General features: G+C 44.7%; 1 protein-coding gene across 2 annotated transcripts in view; it reads left to right on the top strand.

The window, feature by feature from the left end:
* The first annotated feature begins 2,318 nt into the window (after positions 1-2,318).
* Positions 2,319-21,508, top strand: part of BMP1 (bone morphogenetic protein 1) — a 132,472-nt gene continuing 113,282 nt past the window's right edge. Inside the window, exon 1 of one of the 2 annotated variants that reach the window (XR_011320860.1) lies at positions 2,319-2,518. Coding sequence is in view for 1 of the 2 variants with exons in the window: in XM_069766991.1 (XP_069623092.1) it covers positions 2,374-2,518 (145 nt within the window). In the remaining variant the exon portion in view is untranslated. The remainder of the gene's footprint in view (positions 2,519-21,508) is intronic. The other variant, XM_069766991.1, reaches the window with a different exon arrangement.

Raw genomic sequence — 21,508 nt, 5'->3', positions numbered from 1 at the left:
CAGGTAGGGAAGTGATGCTCTGCAGATACATGCACAGGTAGGGAAGTGATGCTCTGCAGATACACGCACAGGTAAGGAAATGGTGCTCTGCAGATACACGCACAGGTAGAGAAGTGATGATCTGCAGATACATGCACAGGTAGGAAAGTGATGATCTGCAGATACATGCACAGATAGGGAAGTGATTATCTGCAGATACATGCACAGGTAGGGAAGTGCTGCTCTGCAGATACACGCACAGGTAAGGAAATGGTGCTCTGCAGATACATGCGCAGGTAGGGAAGTGATGATCTGCAGATACATGCACAGGTAGGGAAGTGATGCTCTGCAGATACACGCACAGGTAGGGAAGTGATACTCTGCAGATACACGCACAGGTAAGGAAATGGTGCTCTGCAGATACACACACAGGTAAGGAAATGGTGCTCTGCAGATACATGCACAGGTAGGGAAGTGATGATCTGCAGATACATGCACAGGTAGGAAAGTGATGATCTGCAGACACATGCACAGGTAGAGAAGCGATGCTCTACAGATACACGCACAGGTAGAGAAGTGATGCTCTGCAGATACATGCACAGGTAGAGAAGCAATGCTCTGCAGATACACGCACAGGTAGAGAAGTGATGGTCTGCAGATACATGCACAGGTAGAGAAGCGATGCTCTGCAGATACACGCACAGGTGGAGAAGCGATGCTCTGCAGATACACGCACAGGTAGGGAAGTGATGCTCTGCAGATACATGCACAGGTAGAGAAGCAATGCTCTGCAGATACACGCACAGGTAGAGAAGTGATGCTCTGCAGATACACGCACAGGTAGAGAAGCGATGCTCTGCAGATACACGGACAGGTAGAGAAGCGATGCTCTGCAGATACACGGACAGGTAGAGAAGCGATGCTCTGCAGATACACGCACAGGTAGAGAAGTGATGCTCTGCAGACACATGCACAGGTAGAGAAGCGATGCTCTGCAGATACACGCACAGGTAGAGAAGTGATGCTCTGCAGATACACGCACAGGTAGGGAAGTGATGCTCTGCAGATACATGCACAGGTAGAGAAGCGATGCTCTGCAGATACATGCACAGGTAGAGAAGTGATGCTCTGCAGACACATGCACAGGTAGAGAAGCGATGCTCTGCAGATACACGCACAGGTAGAGAAGTGATGCTCTGCAGATACACGCACAGGTAGGGAAGTGATGATCTGCAGATACACGCACAGGTAGGGAAGTGATGCTCTGAAGATACACGCACAGGTAGAGAAGTGATGCTCTGCAGGTACATGCACAGGTAGGGAAGTGCTGCTCTGCAGATACACGCACAGGTAGAGAAGTGATGCTCTGCAGATACATGCACAGGTAGGGAAGTGATGCTCTGCAGATACATGCACAGATAGGGAAGTGATTATCTGCAGATACACGCACAGGTAGAGAAGTGATGCTCTGCAGATACATGCACAGGTAGGGAAGTGATGCTCTGCAGAAACATGCACAGATAGGGAAGTGATGCTTTGCAGATACACACACAGGTAGAGAAGCAATGCTCTGCAGATACATGCACAGGTAGAGAAGCAATGCTCTGCAGATACACGCACAGGTAGAGAAGTGATGCTCTGCAGATACACGCACAGGTAGAGAAGTGATGCTCTGCAGATACACGCACAGGTAGAGAAGTGATGCTCTGCAGATACACGCACAGGTAGAGAAGTGATGCTCTGCAGATACACGCACAGGTAGAGAAGTGAAGCTCTGCAGATACACGCACAGGTAGAGAAGTGATGCTCTGCAGATACACGCACAGGTAGAGAAGTGATGCTCTGCAGATACACGCACAGGTAGAGAAGTGATGCTCTGCAGATACACGCACAGGTAGAGAAGTGAAGCTCTGCAGATACACGCACAGGTAGGGAAGTGATGCTCTGCAGATACACGCACAGGTAGAGAAGTGATGCTCTGCAGATACACGCACAGGTAGAGAAGTGATGCTCTGCAGATACACGCACAGGTAGAGAAGTGATGCTCTGCAGATACACGCACAGGTAGGGAAGCAATGCTCTGCAGACTGTCACCCTGTATGTCCCTGTGTGCAGTGAGCAGCCCTCCACATAGAGGTGCGATGCTCTGCAGCAGCTGTCTACACATACCCCCACTCCCCTGACGACCCCTCACGCTGTGGGTGCAGGACCTGCCGAGGTGAGGGGTCCCGGCCGCTCTGCTCCCTCCCTATAGGCTGGCTCCTGCCCAGGGACACAATGCTGCTATCCCGGGGCTGGGTTGGGGGCTGACCCGCCGGAATCCCGCCTCCTCCGAGCTGCACAGAGCAGAGGCAGCAGCAGCCTCACAGACAGCCCTGGGACCGAGCTGCCGGGATGCCCAGGACAGGCAGAGCTCCACTGCTGCTGCTCCTGCTGCCGGGGCTGCTGCTGCCGCTGCGGGGAGAGGGGCAGGAGCTCCCGGACTACGAGCTGGACGAGCCGGAGGACGACCTCGACTACAAGGACCCCTGCAAGGCTGGTGAGAAGGGGGCGACCTGGGGGAGGAGGAGGCGCAGGGAGCGGGGACAGGGAGGCAGAGGAGGGGGAAGGGAGAGAACTTTATGGTGGGCTCTGTGACAAGTGTGTGTCTCTAATGACAGCCCATCCAGTGATGGGACCCTCGGACTCGTCACCTTTCACAATGATGAAAGCCATGGCCAGAACAAAAGTTTTGGTGTATGTGAGCATAAGTTATGTATAGATATAGATAGATCTATATATATAGTTATATTTCTATATTTTATAGATCCCAATCCCACTGTATTCAGTGCACCAGTTTTATGGGCACAGATTTTTTTTTTTAAATAAAATATATATAATATATGTTACCCAACATCTGCCAAAGTAATTTCCACAGATTTTTTTTTTTGCACATTTCCACATTATTTGTAGAATCTATTCATAGTTCGGGGCAGCATCTTCAAGTACAGAGCCCAAATCCTGACGACTTGGCAGAACAGGGTGCTGTATAAAGGGGTCTGGGGGGGGGGAAGGGATAGCAGTATAAAGGGGTCTGGGGGGGATAGCTGTTGGCCACTATCTAAGGCTACGTTCAGATTAGCGTTTCCCGACGCTGCGTTGGGAAACGCAGCGGCGACGCACGCGTCATGCGCCCCTATGTTTAACATGGGGGACGCATGCGTTTTTCTTGTTGCGTTTTCCGATACGTGCGTCGTTTTTGACGCTAGCGTCGGACGCAAGAAAATGCAACAAGTTGCATTTTTCTTGCGTCCGATTTTCGTCAAAAAACGACGCACAAGCGTCGAAAAACGCAGCGTTTTTGCGTGCGTTTGCACGCGTTTTTTCGTGCGTCGTGCGTTGCGTCGCCGACGCAGCGGCGCACAACGCTAATCTGAACGTAGCCTAAGGTGTCCCTTTAAGGGTGCATTCACACATTGTGGTCACTTGGCATTTTGTGCTGCGGTTTTGCTGTCATTTTGTACGCCGATGCATCCTTAGGCTACGTTCACACTATGAGTTGTTTTTTTTTTCCCACTGCTTATTTTCTTCACCTATTTTTCTTAATGGGTGCAAAAAATAGCCTGAACGTGGACGATCTGTTTAGTTGCAGCTGAGCTGAATTTGCGGTTTAGCCGTCGGCCTAGTGTGACTTTCCTTCACCCAGGGCAAATATTCAGTTTGGTCAAGTCCTATTTGCCCCCAGGGGCACGTGCTCCTCTAGGGTTACACAGTGCAGTATCAATGGCTGCAGTCCTATGTAAAACACAGCAGGGGCCACAAGTGGGGCCAAACGTCAGACCAAGTTCTGCCACATCTGCACGTGTTTATATCGCTGTTCGGTCCCGAGATGGCGGCCACATCTGGCTGTAGCGCTATTGTTTCCAGTTTGGTCATTTTGATTTAGTGTTTGCTGGATGTTACGACCTGATGTGTTGTGCTGGAAATCTGGTCCGGCTGCCACACAGACATGTTCTACCCACATCTCTCCAGAGAGGGCGCTCTACTTACACGATTGCTTTTATGTAACGCTGGTGACCCTGGGGTGATATACGGCATAGCTTATATATATATATATATATAATCAATGTTATAAGGGGGGTTCTGGTGGGTTTGGGATTTTGGACGCTTGGGCATTTCGGCTCCGTCACAGACTCTCCCAAGATCTCGCACCCTGGTGTGAATGTGCTCAGGGAGCCTCTGGTATCTACAGGGAAATAGCTGCTTATTAAGGAAGTGTTGAGATATGTTACTATGTATCACTGAGTATTTGTGTTTGTTTTATTTATTTTGTTAATGTATGGATTTAACTCCTGGTGGCCACGTGGATTTTACACCACCAGAATGTCCTGTCTTCTGTTTAGTTCTTTGATGGCACGTTCCTAAGGTCTTTAGATGCCTCCATTCATCTTGTGTTGTTGCCTTCCACTGCTCGCATAGTTTTTGTTGTTGGTTTTTTGCATGTAGGGCCCACTTCTCTTACCATCTCCGGTGTGCACATCAGTACTTCCCATGTACCCTGCTGCAGATCACTTCTTGTGCTAATCAGAACACTCTTCAGTCTTGCTGGACGCTAATCACCGCTTTTCCACGCCTGGAACAACCAGGTGGAGCGTCTCCCGCACTGGTGAATCTCTGTTCTATTGCAGCTCGCGGAGTATACTAAACAGAACGCTGTTCCGATCAGCTGACCTTTTTCATCACAGCTGTAGACGGTGCTAGTGCATGGGCCCACCGGAGAATCCTCCTGTCCTCCAGCTGGCCAGTCTGACCTTACGTGTACCCCTTTGCCTCATTATACTTCCCCACTTTGTGAATTTTATAAAATAACAAAACTAAGTTGAGTATTTTGTACATAAAGCCTTCCAATATGTGTTAGGAACTTGTGAAGTAGAAGAAGGGACCCTCTAGCCATAGTAGAGAGGAGATTGTCTCTTGTCCAGCTCATCTATATTGAAATTTGTACTGTGCAATACTTAATTTCCCCTGTGGAGGCACTATAGGAAAGGAGAGAAAAAGTCCACTCTCTGGTTCTCGTCACCCAACACGCCGTGATTGACAGCTCGTTCCCTTATTTCATAGAGGAAGTCAATCAATCCAGCTGGGAAGCAGCTGTCGGGAACCGCCCAGTGTGGACTGTATTCCATGGTTTGGGCATTATTAAAAAGCCATATTAGCAGAGATGAAGAAATTATTTTGCAGGATCAGAAGTAGAGCCTGCCACCACAGCATGAGTTCACTTTCCCACACAACCTTCACGGGGATAATATATCTTTACATGGTGCCCTTTGACATTGTTTTACCTGTCCATGTCATGTAGGATGCTCGCTCCTCCAATAAGTGGGATGCTTGCAATTCTAAACCAGACCCTTGTTGACTTCTGGGTGAACAGAGGAAAATAAATCCGACATGTTGGATGTTTCCTGCCTAATTGTTTCCGAGAAGAGGGAACACATGCACTTTATGGGGAATTGGCCAGTTCTGCTTTTCTCTACACAAGTCCATCATCAAACAGATAACATCATTGCATAAGTCTTGCTTCCCTACTCAAACAGGAGAGGTTTCCCTAGAATGTTGGGATTTGAACTGGTTCTTGCTCAACGTAGTACTGATCCTTACTATGGAACCTGTACAGTTCTTTATACCGAAATTGTCTCTTGTGTGACTCCGATTCTGTCGTTGCTTCTAAGGAAAAGCGAGGAGACCCATGCGGTGACCACGTTTATAAGGCTAGGTTCACATTACGTTAAGTGCAGTCCGTTCAGCGCATAAGCTAACGGACTGCGTTAACGCAAGTGCCGAAAAAGATCGCGTTTATGCGATAGAGCATCTGCGCTAGCGCGATCTTTGCTAGCGGTGATGGACCCGAAAACGCTGCAGACTGCGTCCGAGGGTCCATCACAGAATGACGGCACATCACTAACGCATGCCGATTATGACATGCGTTAGCGATGTGCTGCATAATGGCAGTCAATGGGTGCGCTAATGCATCCGTTACGTAGCGTTAGTGCCGCTATGTAACGGATGCCGTCAGCGGACTGCACTTAACGCAATGTGAACCCAGCCTAATACTGGTTTCTGTCTGCTCTTGTACTGGAACTGTAGACGATTCAAGATAAGTAGATATTTCAGTGCCACAGGCAAATGTATCAGTGACTATTAATGGCCATGTTATCCTTGACTGTATATGCAAGGAACGCCATTCTAGAGGTAATGGGTCACTAGGGTTGAGGCCACTAAACCACCAGCAAGTCATGATGCAGCTCCAGTTTAGGATGTCCACCTTGTCCATGTTAAAAAAGAAAAAAAAAAAGTCTGTTACAATATTATTTAAAAAAAAAAAAAAAGAATAACAGTGGCGCTCACCGAATTGAAAGCAAATGTTCAGTCCTTTATTACACACATCTCGGTGTGTTCAAGCAACATGTGATCGTGTAGGTTCAAGGAGGCATGCAGGGGGGAGAGAAAGTAGACCACGGCCGTTTCGCGAGTGATCGCTTCAACGGGTCCAGGGCTCCAATATTAATTTGTACACATTACCCATTTAACTTTGGGCGGTGAGTCCATCAGGAGCCGGTGCATGCACAGCAAAATGAGGGGCACTCTTCTTCTGTGCAATGTACATGGACTTTGTGTTTGTGTACTCTTATCCTTTTCATATTTTGGCAAAAGTATGAGTCCATAGGCAGTGGGTGCATCTGCAGTGGAGCCAGGTGTACTGCCGTTGGCTGCTTTGCACACCGTGCGTGTGCCCACTGCTGAATTATTACATTACTGAAATAAGGTTGGGAGAAGTGTGCACTGGCAGTGAGAACATGCAAAGTGAAATTGAGGGTACTCTCCTGTGCCTAATCTGCATAGGGCTTTGCACCCACTGCCAATTAACTCCTATACTGCCAGATTGAGCCTGGGAGAAGTGTCTTCTGACAGTGGTCGCATGCAATGTGAAGCCGGGGGTACTGTCCCCTGCCTCATCTTCACAATATGCTTGCACCCACTTGGCTGGATTGTGGTCACAAACATTGGGACAAGTTCCCCTTTAGCTGTTCGAACTATCCAACTGTGTACTCTATTAAAATTAAAATAAAAAAAAAAAGTTTGAAATGTAGGAAATTGTCTTATGGAATAGTTAGGAAATGATGGGACATCTTTGCCAGCTGAGGAAATTATTTTTTAACCTTGCCTGAGATGAACAATGCCTGATATCTTTCTCCTTCTCTCTAAAAAGATTCCATGTGGATTTGGTTGAGCTGAATAAGCATGGTAATGGTGACATTTGGGATTTCTTAAGGATCTATGTGAGTACGTTAAGGATTTACTTTCGTTCATAACCCCTTTAACCGTCCTTTCACCCGTTAAGGAGCGGACACGTTTCTGTTCTGCTGTGTGAGAATTTGAGCCACAAGTGAAAGTTTGCCGGTGAGAGAGCTCTCTCTCAGGAAATGTCAGGTTGAAGTGGGTTATCCTTTCTGTTAAGAAGATTAATGGCAAATTTCCCAAAGTCCTGCATCCTTGACCCCTGCTACTACATAGTGGAAAAAAATCTGCAAGTGAAGAAAGATAAAGATTATGGTACGGCTGTAGGTATTAAGGAGGCTCCAAGTACAATTTTCTTCATTAATCCAAGACTTGGTTGTAAGAAGGGATGGGAACTGCTCATTGTTCTACATGCAATACATAATTGTAATGTGAAAGACTAAGTCCCTAAGTGCTTTTATCTGTATGTTTGTGATGTACAGTGCTAGAATAAAAATGAATGGCTGCATAGTGACTCCATGTATGGAGCCAGACATGGACTGGCCCACAGGAGAACAGTGCAATCACCTGGTAGGCCCCCCTGCAGGATTTTTTTCGCATCCTTCTATCTGAATAGTAGTTGGCACAATACACTTGATTCACCATGTACAGACAAAAGCAGCGTCTCATCATTAACTTAACATATTACCCAGTTTATTATCTAGAAGCATATGCAAATTTGTGAATTTCTCCTTTGGGGGCGCTATAGGGAAAATTGAACACTTGCTGCTGAGTTTCCCAAAGAAAGCACAGCCAGTCATTGTGAGTTACAGCAATGAGACCTCCTGTAATTTGCTTATTTTTGGGTACCTTCTCCTCTATGAAATAAGGTCCTTAAGATTGTATCTGAGATGTTTAATTATATTTTCTTTTAAACTCTTCCAATAGAGCAAAGTCTGCTGAATCCGTTAATTTTGGTTACCCCAGACATGTAGTATGAGGTCCCTCCTTACTTCAGTCGATGATGTTGGGCAACAGAAGAACCGGGCAGGCTTAATTTCAGCTCCAGGTCCTTTTATCTTTAGGAGAGGAAAGATGCCACCAGAGATGTGTCAGTCGGTTGCTCCCCTATCCCTTTTGAAATCCAATGATCGTTCAACCGAGCCTTCATGTGTATGAGGTAGTCGAAAGAAAGAGCCTCTAGCCAACAGATATTTTAGCACCCTTCAAGGGACTCTGTTCCCTTCTGCGTTGCGGGTGAGCAGCGCTGCTGACGTCAATCTACAGTTGTCTGCCATACGGCAAGTATCCTCCACCTGCACTATATCTTCTTATAAAACAAGTAGAGTATTGGGTGCCTCAAAAATTTGTTTGTGTGAAATGGGACTTGTGAGATGGTATATGGCAAAATGTTCTCATCGATCTGCCTCTTGAGGCTTAAACCTCTTAAAATAGAATGTTTATGAGCTTTATTCTCCGCAAGGGTCATCTCGTGTACCACCGAAGAGAATACATGGAGTGCCGGATGTGTTCCCAGCATCCTTCTGGAGTCTAAGGCTATCTTTTCCTGAGTTCCCTTTATTCACGTGACCTCTTGACTTTATTTACTGAACTGGACAAGTTTAATTTCTAAGCGGTGAGATGGTTTCTCAGAGCCGTGGAGTCAGCATTGATATTGTAACGGGGTCTACCAAGCTGGGGTACCTATTTCAGTACCACCGCGTGTTTCAGGAGGTCCACTCTGCTTTGGCTGGAGTCTGAATGAAGGACGCTGGCTGGAATTGCTTGGTTACATGGGCGCATTTAAAAGATCACTGCTTCTCCACGTATTTCCAGTCTGACAACACTTTACTCACAGAATATATATCACACAGATACAGAGGGCAGGCCAATAGAAAAGCGGCAGGCCAGACATACATTACAATAGCCGCAGGTGGCCGGAGCCTGACGATATTTACTGTGGGGAATTACAAAGGTGGGGGGCGGACAAAAGGGGAATATCATGTCCCCTCTGCCCAGGGGCGCAGCCTGTGGGCTGATGCATTAGGGACCTGCATCTCACATGGAACCTATTATACATACATATAACTGCACAACATATTCTGGGTGCTGAGTGGTTCCGTAACACGTAACGGATATCATTTGTTGTTCTGTTCTTTGGTTCTTCACTGATTTGCAAACTATTGATGACCCTTCAGCACTGGACAGAGATTTTGATAACTTATTTTAGGGACGGCATTGAACTTGTGATATTCTAAATATTTCATAGTACCCTTGACCACCAAGAACCTACTGTTGTGCGCAAATTTGTAATATCATCGTGTGTTGCTTTTTTTTTCCCCTCTTCAATTTGCTGCCAAATTTGTGTAACCCGGTTAATAACTTTGAGCCAATTTCACAAGAAATTTGTTACTGGAGCCTTCGGCTTTTTTTATTTCGGTTGTTGAATTTCTCAAAAGATTTTCCCGCTATAAATCAATTTCGCCTTCTTTTTCTTAAAGGCTGCCCATAAATATTGGTATTTCCTACTAATTTTTTAACTTGCCCAATGTTAGTTTTGGGGAAACTATCAGAAATGTTGGATTTCGATGCATTCAATCCTTTTTTTTGTGGTTTTGGAAGACCAACTTGGCGCACTCTTCCCACTAGAACAATGTGCCTTCTCAGCGGGGCGATCACCATTCTTGGACTCTTTTCACGCATCTGATAATCATGGTCTGAATTCAGACTGCGCTACCTGGACCGGGCGAGAGTCTTCTGACCCGAACTTGACAGCTCCATGGGCAAATCTGAGTATGTTGTTAGGGTAAGAAGATCCACAGCCGGGGTCAGGACATCGTTGATGGACCTTGCAGAGAGATCAGGGTAGGATTCCACTGTTTTGTGTATCTATAATATAACGCTGGGAGCGTCACTCTGTCCGAAGCCTCTATAGACTGCGCAAGCGCCGGGCAGTCTGGGCCTCACAGAGCGGCGCTCCCGGGAGATCGCGGTGTGCGTTCACACTGAACGCACACCGCGATCTCCACCGCAGAAGCAGGGACCGCCAGGAGGGTGAGTATCTGCCTATATTCACCTGTCCCCGTTCCATCGCTGAGCACCGCCATCTTCCCGGTCTTCGGCCTGTAACCTTCAGTTCAGAGGGCGCGATGACGCGCTTAATGCGCGCCGGCGCCGCCCTCTGACTGAACAGTCACAGCCAGGAGACCGGGAAGATGGCGGCGCTCAGCGATGGAACGCCGGACAGGTGAGTATAGTAAGTGCTGGGGGGGCCTGAGCTGGCGGCGATACCGGCACCTGACCCCCACAGCGCGCCGGTGTCCCCGCCTGCTCAGGCCCCCCAGCACTCGGCGCCGACCGGGTCAGAGGCAGTATGGGGACGCAGGATGGAGCAGCACATAACAGTATAGGGACGCAGGATGGAGCAGCACATAAGGATGGGGACGCAGGATGGAGCAGCACATAAGGATGGGGACGCAGGATGGAGCAGCACATAAGGATGGGGACGCAGGATGGAGCAGCACATAAGGATGGGGACGCAGGATGGAGCAGCACATAAGGATGGGGACGCGGGATGGAGCAGCACATAAGGATGGGGACGCGGGATGGAGCAGCACATAAGGATGGGGACGCAGGATGGAGCAGCACATAAGGATGGGGACGCAGGATGGAGCAGCACATAAGGATGGGGAAGCAGGATGGAGCAGCACATAAGGATGGGGAAGCAGGATGGAGCAGCACATAAGGATGGGGACGCAGGATGGAGCAGCACATAAGGATGGGGACGCAGGATGGAGCAGCACATAAGGATGGGGACGCAGGATGGAGCAGCACATAAGGATGGGGACGCAGGATGGAGCAGCACATAAGGATGGGGACGCAGGATGGAGCAGCACATAAGGATGGGGACGCAGGATGGAGCAGCACATAAGGATGGGGACGCAGGATGGAGCAGCACATAAGGATGGGGACGCAGGATGGAGCAGCACATAAGGATGGGGACGCAGGATGGAGCAGCACATAAGGATGGGGACGCAGGATGGAGCAGCACATAAGGATGGGGACGCAGGATGGGAGCAGCGCATCACAGGATGGGGACGCAGGATTGGGAGCAGCGCATCACAGGATGGGAGCAGCGCATGACAGGATGGGGACGCAGGATGGAGCAGCGCATGACAGGATGGAGACAATATACCAATATAAATGCTCGCCACCCGGGCGTAGAACGGGTTCAATAGCTAGTGTGTGTATAACCAGGTAAGATGACTATTCATCAAACCTAATTTGTCACTTTCCTATGTAACGGGATCTGCTGGTATAGGTATGGCACTAAATACTCGATCCTACTCGGGCCTTGTCTCAAAGTCACCATCTCTCTCTCTCGCACGCTTACACACCACTCGGCTCCTTTACACACACTGACACATAGACAGTTTTTTTCTCCCCTCCCCACATGTGCGGAAAGTATCTGCCACATAAACACAAAAGGCAGACAGGCAGATACAGGCTCCGGCACACTCATTCATACCAAATGCAGTGATTCAGACATGGGAGCGCACACATATGCTGACTCAGGCCCGGCTAGTGTGTGTGTAGGTAACATACAGAAATGTTGTGCGGGTCACGCTGCGGGAAAATGAAGCCCCACTGCTTACATCTGCCATAGAACTTAGCTTTTTGTCTGTTTTGTCCTCTGGTTTTGAAGCTTCCCCCCCCCCCCCCTGCTTTTAGCAGTCGAAAAACTTTGTGACCCAGCTGCCATGATTCATCTGTTTTTTTTTTTGTTTGTTTTTTCGTTTTTTTTCTCGTTTGACAAGTCATCAACTATTGTAGTAAACCGAAGCAATTTAGTTGTGCAATGCTTCCCACGAAATATTCAACGCTACCCCTGCATCTACGTAGGGGAAATTGCATTGCCAGTGATTCTCTTATGGATCCAGAATCCTCCGCTGGACCAGGCAGCTGAATATGCAGTTCTTCATTTTTGATAACTTGGGGTTTGTTCACAAATTTTTTTTTTTTTTTTTTTTATATGGATTTTGGAACAGATTGTTCTCCAAAAGCCACATTTGGGGGGAATAAAAAAAAACTTCAAATATTCTTCCTATTCATTGAAATGGGAAAACTCACCTTTAGTGCACATAGACCCCCATTTATCATGTGTGGTCTATTTATTTATTTTTTAATTAAGTCATTCTTTTTCTCTTGTGCTAATATTTTTCCCTTTGTATTTTTTTTGCATGCCAGCATCTTAAAGCTGGTGTACACATTTTGAGAAATTATGCGCAAAGTCAAAAATTAACTTTTTGTCTTTCACCCATCACACATTTTGCAAAAACTGGGAAAAGAAGAAATTCTGGTGTGCATAAAATCACTGGAGTACATTTGCACAAAAATTTTGACTTTTTCCCAAAAGTTACAAAAAATAATGATCAATGGTAGCTTACCGTATATACTCGAGTATAAGCCGAGATTTTCAGCCAATTTTTTTGGGCAGGTCCCCCTCTCGGCTTATACTAGAGTCATACCAAGGGGAGGGGACTGTCTAATTATACTCACCTACTCCTGGCGCGGTCCCTGCAGGTCCCAGGCTCCCTGGCGCCCCAGCTTCTTCCTTTACTGAGCGGTCACATGGTACCGCTCATTACAGTAATGAATATGCGTCTCCACCTCTATGGGAGGTGGAGCCGCATATTCATTACTGTAATGAGCGGTAACGGTGACCGCTCAGTACAGGATGAAGCTGCCGGCATAGGGTAAGCTAGGGACTGCATCGCGCCAGCAGCTGGTGAGTATAACGGGGAGGGGAGCGCTGCGCGATATTCACCTGCTCCCCGTTCCGGCGCCGCTCCGTCTTCAGCGTCTTCTGCAGTGACGCTCAGGTCAGAGGGCGCGATGGCGTGGTTAGTGCATGCCCTCTGCCTGAACGTCAGTGCAGAAGACGCTGAAGATGGAGCAGTGCCGGAATGAGGAGCAGGTGAATATTGAAAGTTCTGGGGGCCTGAGCGACTGAGAGGTGAGTATTTTATTTTTTATTTTTTTATCACCGCAACAGCAAATGGGGCAAGTGTTTGTATGGAGCATCTATGGGGCCATAACGTTTGTGCAGCACTATACAGGGCAAGTGTCTGTATGGGGACATAATTAACGTTTGTGGAGCATTACGGTATACGGGGGAAGTGTCTGTATGGAGCATCTTATGGGGCCATAATCAAGGTTTCTGCAGCACTATATGGGGCAAATATCTTTATGGAGCATCTTATGGGGCCATAATCAGCATTTATGCAGCATTATATTGGGCAAATGTGTCTATGGAGCATCTTATGGGGCCATTATTAACCTTTTATGCAGGATTATATGGGGCATATTTTAATATGGAGCATCTTATGGGGCCATCATAAACTTTATGGAGCATTATATGGGGCTCCTGATTCAATATGGATATTCAAAAACACTTAACCTATTGATGTCTCAATTAATTTTACTTTTATTGGTATCTATTTTTACTTTTGACATTTACCGGTAGCTGCTTCATTTCCCACCCTAGGCTTATATTCGAGTCATTAAGTTTTCCCAGTTTTTTTTTTTTTTTTGTGGCAAAATTAGGGGGGTCGGCTTATACTCGAGTATATCAGTAATTTTTTTTTTTTTTTTTGGGACTGCCTGTAAGAACAAACCAAATTTCTTACGGTATATAAATTAGGTTATACATAGGTGGGGTTGTTACTTAGCTGAATCATGTAAGTGACACCATTTTTGGGGCTGAGTGTTTAGTGTTCATCCCCCTCGGGCAGCGAAGGGGCTTTACTGTGGATGCTGCAGTAAGGAATTTCATATGTCATTACAAAGTGGTTCTTGAGAATTCTGGAGGTCCCAAAGTCAGGGACTTTCATCTACCAAACCCTTTAATCATATCCTGTAGATATGGGGCAATGGCCGTGGTGGTTAAAACCCTTTTAAACAAGGGAACCCCTGTCCTTATTCCACAGTAGGGCATATAGACTCCATAAGGCTTGGTACCACCATGGATGTGGTTCGTTATTACCAAAAGTAGACCGCATTTAATAGTGACTGATGCTCAGTCAAATTTGGCCCAACATAATATTAGTTTGTTTGGCCGACCTCCATTTTCCTAAGCTATATCAGCTGTTTGCTGAAGCCATGTCCCCAGATGTAGCCATAGTAACCAAAATGACAAAATCCACTGCGGCCTTCATTCAGGGACCAAAACGCGTTAGCTTGCCTATGTAACATATCCTTGCATATTTTTTAGAAACTAGTCTTGTTCTAGCATGGCTACTGACATGTTAGGCAACGTTCAGGATTTTGGATGGCTATATACACATTAGATCAGTATTTCCCAAACTCCAGTCCTCACAGACCCCACGGGTCATATTTTCAGGATTTCGATAGTATTGCACAGGTGAGACCATTCCTGATGCCTTGATGATACTTCCACTACTTGCGCAATACTAAAGAAATCCTGAAAACATGACCTGTGGGGTCCGTGATGACTGGAGTCTGGGAAACGCTGCATTAGATGAGCGTAGGCCACCACCGATTTCAGAGCGTCCAGATGATCATTTAATATGTATAAGGGTGTCCCGATTTCAATGTCTCATTCAGACATCCATGTATGGATGCAGGTCTCCTGGCCGAACTTGACAACCTCATGAGAACATATTATGGGGGTGTCAAGTTCAGGTCAGGAGACTCGCGCGCTGCCAGTTTGTGCATCGCGTTCTGTTCGCGAACTTCTGAATGAGGCCTCTTCTTTAATGCTTTAGCGCTTGTTAACATTTGTCTGGAGGTCATCCTCAGTTTCAGTGAAAATCAATGTCCACTGGATGCTAGACCGATAAGAAAAATGTTCTGCCATAGGGGAAAAAAGTAGTTCTAGCTGCCATTTATCTAATATCAAGATATTTTTATGGACTACCCTGGTCCACCAGGACCATTATGGTCTGAGGGCAAAAATATAATTTGTATTAGAAGATACAGGTTGTGTTGGGTTTTATTGGTGGTGTGTTGTCTGACAGTATGACTAAGAACGGGGTCACACTTGCGAGTTCAATGCGAGAAACTCACATCAAGTCCAGCACTGCCGCCGGCACTCAGGACCAGAGCGTGCAGATGCATGTATTTCACGCATCAGTCCCGAGTGCCGGCGGCAGTGCTGGACTTGATGCAAGAGACTCGCGCTAGTTTCTCGCATTGAACTCGCAAGTGTGACCCCGATGTAATATTTTAAATTACACTTTTATATTAACCTTTTTTTTTTTTTTTTTTTCCTTTTAATTTTTGATGATTGATATTTGTTTTTCGATCACTTTTTATAAAATAATGCAGAAAACTTATCGTCGTTTTCTTTGTTCACTAGGACGTCTAATAGACTATTAGGAGTCCTAGTAATTAGTCAATTAAAAAGGTAAATATAAAAGTGTAATTTGAACAACAAGTCATATTTTCAGACAATATACCGCCAGTAAAACCCAATTGTTTACGCTTTTATATTAATCTTTTTTTCCTTTTTAATTTATGGTGATTGATATTATGTGTTTTTCGATCACTTTCTATAAATCCCTGAAAACTAAAAACCATTTTTTGGGGGGTACGGTAATTTCTCTGTAAATGCATAAATACAATTTTTCCTTCTTGTGTATTACATAATAAAATGGATGGTGTCATTGAAAAGTACAACTCATCCCATAAAACAAAAAAACTTGCATGGCTACATTGACAGCATAGTAAAGGGGGAGCATAAGAAAAACAGCTGAAATTCATGTACAAGGGGGAAGAAATGTCTTCAGACCTTAATGTGCTGTTTATTGAACATGGGTAGTGTTCACATCATCAACATGAGAATTCTGCCCCTTTTTCTGCAGATCTGTTTTGGTAATCTAATTAGATAATGGGACATATGGTCGTGATTTAAATTAGGTTATGCTGCAAGATGTGATTCTCGCCAAGAATACTATATCTGCCTCTAATATCCTGCAAGAAAAATATTTGATAGTCGACAGAAAATGAGGCCCCGAGTAACAAACTAAGCTGCTTCTGCTGTACATTTAGTATCGCACCACTTTCATGGTTCACACGATTTTCATCACAATTGTCATCCGTACGGCAGCCATTTTTATACTGCAGCAGTTATTAAAATTTACAAGATTAAATATAGTTTCCTATGTTATAAAGAATTGCAACATGCCTGTAAAATTCGGACTCTAAGCAATTGCTCTATATGGGAACCAATGTTTTTTTTATTTTGTGCACCCATAGATTTGCATAGGCGAGGGTCATATCTGACATGGAAGAAGAAACTAGTACATGGTGCGTTTTTTTTTTTTTTTTTTTTTTTTATTCACATGGTCCTTGTAAGAAGAAAAAAAAAATAAACGCACTTCAACAGGCCAATTAAATAACATTGGTCCGCATGTGTTTATTTAGTTTTTGTTATTATTATTCACGACCAACATATTGTTGTGTGACTTGTCCTATGTGTGGCAATGGCCTCACTCAGATGTCCATGAATTTCATGGAGCATGTCTTCTAGATTTTTCTGCAGACACGCTGTCCTCAAAAATACTCAGACATGTGAATAGGACCATAGGCTTTAATGGATACATTTTTTGTCCATGAAAATTAGTTTACAGTAGGCTTAATCTTATCAATTTCCAATTATCTGATTTTTTTTTTTTTTTTTTTTTTATTTATTTATTTATTTTTTTTATGGAGTCTGCCTGACTATTCTTTGATGTCTGAGGCAGAGAAGGATCCGAGAAGGTGAAGTTCAATCACCCAGTCCTTTAGGTTTTTAGGAGAGATGAGTGTCTTAAGAAGGCTTCATATGGCAGTTTTTGTTTTTACGGATAGATCACGGACCCTTTACAATTAATGTCCTTTTTTACTTAGACTGATAGAGTTTTGTTTTATTGACGCTTTTTATGACTTTTTGTGTAATGCGACCCTATCCTCCTGCAGTATGCTGTGACGAAGCAGCGGCATACACTGATCCTAGTTCACACGACGTGTTGCTGCCAAAGTCGCCATTTAACCCCCCAGCCTTAGACTCCAGACTCCATATGCTCCTGTAGATGCAATGCTACTCGAGGTTATCTCCTTGTAGGTAGTCTGACGAAGCGTGTACGGTAATTTTTTTATTTTTTTTTATTTTTTTTTATAATAATCAATATCCTAAAACTCTGGACCAGCTTAAGTATTTTGCGTCAGTTCTTCAAAATGGCACACTTGGTTCATGAATTTGGTGCAAAATAAAGTTTTTGTATTGGCTGATTTCCAGCTATCTGGTTCAATGATATTCAGTATTTTGCTCATGCTTTTAATGTCCTAGTGATTTCATTAGATGATTGACAAATCTACACAATATGTTTTGATGGTGAGGTCTCGGTGCAATACGATGTTCTGGCTGGTGAGGACCAGTAGAAAAAGGTTTCGATATGTCCATACTTGCCAACTATCCAGAGATGTCCAGATGGGTGGGGAGAGCTTCTGGTTCCATGGAACAGCTGCCAATTCTCCACCGGTGCTGCACAAGCCTCCGGCAAAGCAGCGCTTCCCCTTTTATGTTTCCGTTGATCTGTTGCCGGGATTCTTCATCACAGGGCTTTGCCGTGACCCATAGATGACCCTTTAGGGGGCGGGAAAGGGGTGCGATCATCAATGGAGGCAAATAAAAGATCCTGAATCTTCCTACAAGGAATTCATAAAAGTTGGCAAGTATGGATTTGCCATAAATGTCTGAGGTCGAAATATACTTCTAAGTTGGCGCTGTACAAGTCTTAGTAGCCAGCCAATGAACTTTAAATATAGCATCTGGTGCCAAACGTTTGTTGTTTTTTTTTTTATTATTGCAATCTATGGAATTCGTACAATTTTCCCTAACGTGCCCCTACAGTAGTTTCCTCAACCCTGCTCTAACAATAACAGCACTTGTGGATATGACCTGCTTTACGTTTGACTCCTACTGTCCATGGAACTGGAATTGAGTTAATTATTATAAGAACATACATCCTATGGAGAAAAACCAAAAGGACACGGACACATCACACTGACTGCAGTTCTTATACCGTTAAATTCTAAACCAATAGGCATTAATATGCTGGTAGGACATTTTCCACTCTTCTGGGAAGTCTTTCTACAAAATGTTGGAGGTTTGGGATTTTTTGCCCATTTATCCAGAAGAGTATATCTGAGGTCAGACACTGAAGTTAGATGAGAGGTCCTGGCTCACAATTTCCATTTTAGTTAATCTAAAAGTTATTTGATGGGGTTAAAGTCTTAGCTCTGTTTGGGCCAGTCAAGGTCTTCTGCACCAAAATTCCCCAACCATTCCATTAGGGTACCTTGCATTGAGGACTAGGCACATTTATGTTAGAACATAAAAAAGCCTTCTCCAAACTGTTCCCACAAAGTTGGAAACAAACAATAGTTGAAAATGTCTGGCATGCTGAAGCATTAAGAATTCACTTCACTGGAACTATGGGGCCAAGGCCGACCCCTGAAAACCAAGCTGATGGCATTATCCCTACTCCACCAAACTTTACCACTGGCACAATGCAGTCAGGCAGGTAACGTTCTCATGGCTTTCACCAAACCGGCTCATCCATCAGATGCGAGTTAGAGAACTGTGATCAGTCACTGGACAGAATTTGTGCTGCGCTTTAAGTACATGCTCAGTAGTTAGGGAGTCGGGGAAATTGAGGAAGGTTTGGCTTAGTTGGAGGTTTGGCCTACCGACTCCGCATCCTTGATGTCCTTTGGTGGCTGATATACATTTGCCAATTTCATGCCTGCTACATGACTAATTTCATCCTTTTTGTAAGTCATATTACATGATTTTTAGTTCCCTTTTAATTAACGTTCATATGTTTTCCATTTTTGTGTTTAATATCATTGGTTTACCATGGGTGGTATTTGAGTGATTTTCTCATAACCCTGAATGAGGTACAGGAGAAACGCTTTGGTTCTTCTGCAGTGTAATGCATGGCCATCAATTTGGTCATATGATCACTATACATTTAATAGGGTTTGTTTGGTATATTATAGCTATTATTAGTCAGAGATGAAACCGGCAGCTCTGTCTAAGCAGTAACGTGCTCTACAAAGGGACTGTAGTCCAGTCGTATCATAAATTGGGAAAGCTCTGCACAGGAATCTTAAATAATGCTCAAGTTTATTACGATCTGGCACCCAAAAAATCAGACCTAGTCCAATGTTTTGGCCTAGGTTGAGGTCTCTCTCAAGGGCATTTGTATGGTATTATCCAGGCTGGAGAGGAGAGGTGGACTCCGGGGCTTGTCCGCCCCTCCATGTGGATTGATCGGACCACATATTTGTTGTCACTTTTGGGCTGATAGGTGATGCTGAAGCTGATACTTTTGTCTTGTTTGGCACGTATGGTCTGTGACCTAATTAAGGAATAATTGTATGGAATCTTCAGTCTCATTCTAGGCTATGACAAATGATACACTAGGAATATATGGACTATGCATAAGAACTTAAGACTGGACTTACCACAAGAAATACTACAAAGTGTATCCATTGGAGTCAGCTTTTTTTATTAATTTTTACTTATTTATTTTATTTAGCAGCCTTCGGCTCGATCTCGAGCCATGGCGATTCGATGGATGAACGACCTTTAGGAAGATCGATCTTTCTTTCGCAAGCCTAATTGGGTCCACCAACGTCTTCTCCGCTATTACCGTATATTGATAGTATCAATCCATCGGGTTACTGGTCTTCCTCTTCGCATTGTTCCTTCTAGTCTTCCAACCATGATGACCTTCTTTCTTTGTATAATATGATGTGTTTAAAGTATGCAAATGGTAGCTTGGTGGTCATTGCTTCGAGTGACATGTCTGGTTTGATTTGTTCCAAGACTGATATTTTTTTTTTTTTTTTGTTCTTCTGGCCATCCATGGCATTATAAAATCTTTCTTTAGCACCACATTTCGAAGGTGTCGACTCTTCTTCTGCCTTCTTTCTTTATTGATCTGCTTTCTCATCTGTATGTTACCATAGAAGAGAGGTAAAAACTATATATTAGTTGTGTCTTCGTCACCAGTGAAATTTTCCTCGCTTTTTGAAGACCTTGTCCAGTGACTTAATATTTCTTTATATCTTTGTACAATCTAGGGAAATCGTAATGGGTTCAATTGTTTAATAATTACCTCTGGAGGATTGTGAAGGCGCTCACTTCTGTTTTAATCTAGTGTGGCGATTTGTGAACATGTAGTAATAATAATATTTGATGCCATATAATAAAGAAGCCATATAGTAGCGTTATTTATCTGAAATCTGCCAATTTTGTACTTGCTACACTATTAAACAATGTTCTTGCACCTAAAACACTTCTTATCCTGGACAACCCCTTTCAATGAGAGCTAATTAATTAAGGCTATAGGATTTTGTGGTTTCGGCCTTTTTAAGAGGGGCTGTCACTCCTGTTGTTTTTATAGAAGTCCAGGATATTTGGGTAATTTATAAGGAAACTGAGGTAATGGGCTATCTGCTCGCTGCTAGGCCTCATTGAGCTACACAAATGGTGTGGATCGTTGAAAACGAATTGGCCGCATCTTCGGCAGACGTTTTGTGTAGACCCTATAGCCGCAGGGGTCGATATCATCTTTTTCTATGTGCATCGGTGGCTTATGTCCATCTTGCCTTTGAGCACACGTGGATCCCATGCAGCATTTGTCACTGTCCGCACCTATAAAGGGTTACACCTCGGCGTTTGCACAGTGATTGTCAGTGTCCTGTCCATATGTTTGTCCAGTTTACACAGCTCACTCTGTCTGCAGCTCACATAGCCCGCTCTGTTCTGCTATAGAGAGGCACTGTAGTTACAGCTAATGGCCTATTCAGTCTGGATGCCACCATGTTTGTACGACTGAGAAGGAAAAAAAAAGGCAAATATGGGTCACTGACCTGAAATTGTGGTGTCTGAACTTTTCAGTGTGATCCCGATGTTCTGCCTTCAGATTTCACAGTTTTGATATGAATGAATAAATCAATTTGTAATGCAAAATTTCTTTCAGATGCGCTCCATTTTCTAATCTGTGGTGTCGTGGTCCTTTTTACATGGGCAGATTTGTTTCCAAAACGATTGATGAGCCCGTTAGCCAATGTGCTCTATTTATCTCCATTTACATGGGGCACTTATGGGTTCTGCGTGCACTGGTTTGTTTCCATACAGTTTAATTTTTGTCGGCAGCATAACCTCCATACACAGAGCAGTAGACATTTATGGGATGTC

This window comes from Ranitomeya imitator, chromosome 4 (assembly GCF_032444005.1).
Source record: "Ranitomeya imitator isolate aRanImi1 chromosome 4, aRanImi1.pri, whole genome shotgun sequence".
NCBI classification, from domain to species: domain Eukaryota; kingdom Metazoa; phylum Chordata; class Amphibia; order Anura; family Dendrobatidae; genus Ranitomeya; species Ranitomeya imitator.
Note: the sequence above shows the minus strand (reverse complement) of the source record. Positions and strands in the feature narration are given on the sequence as shown.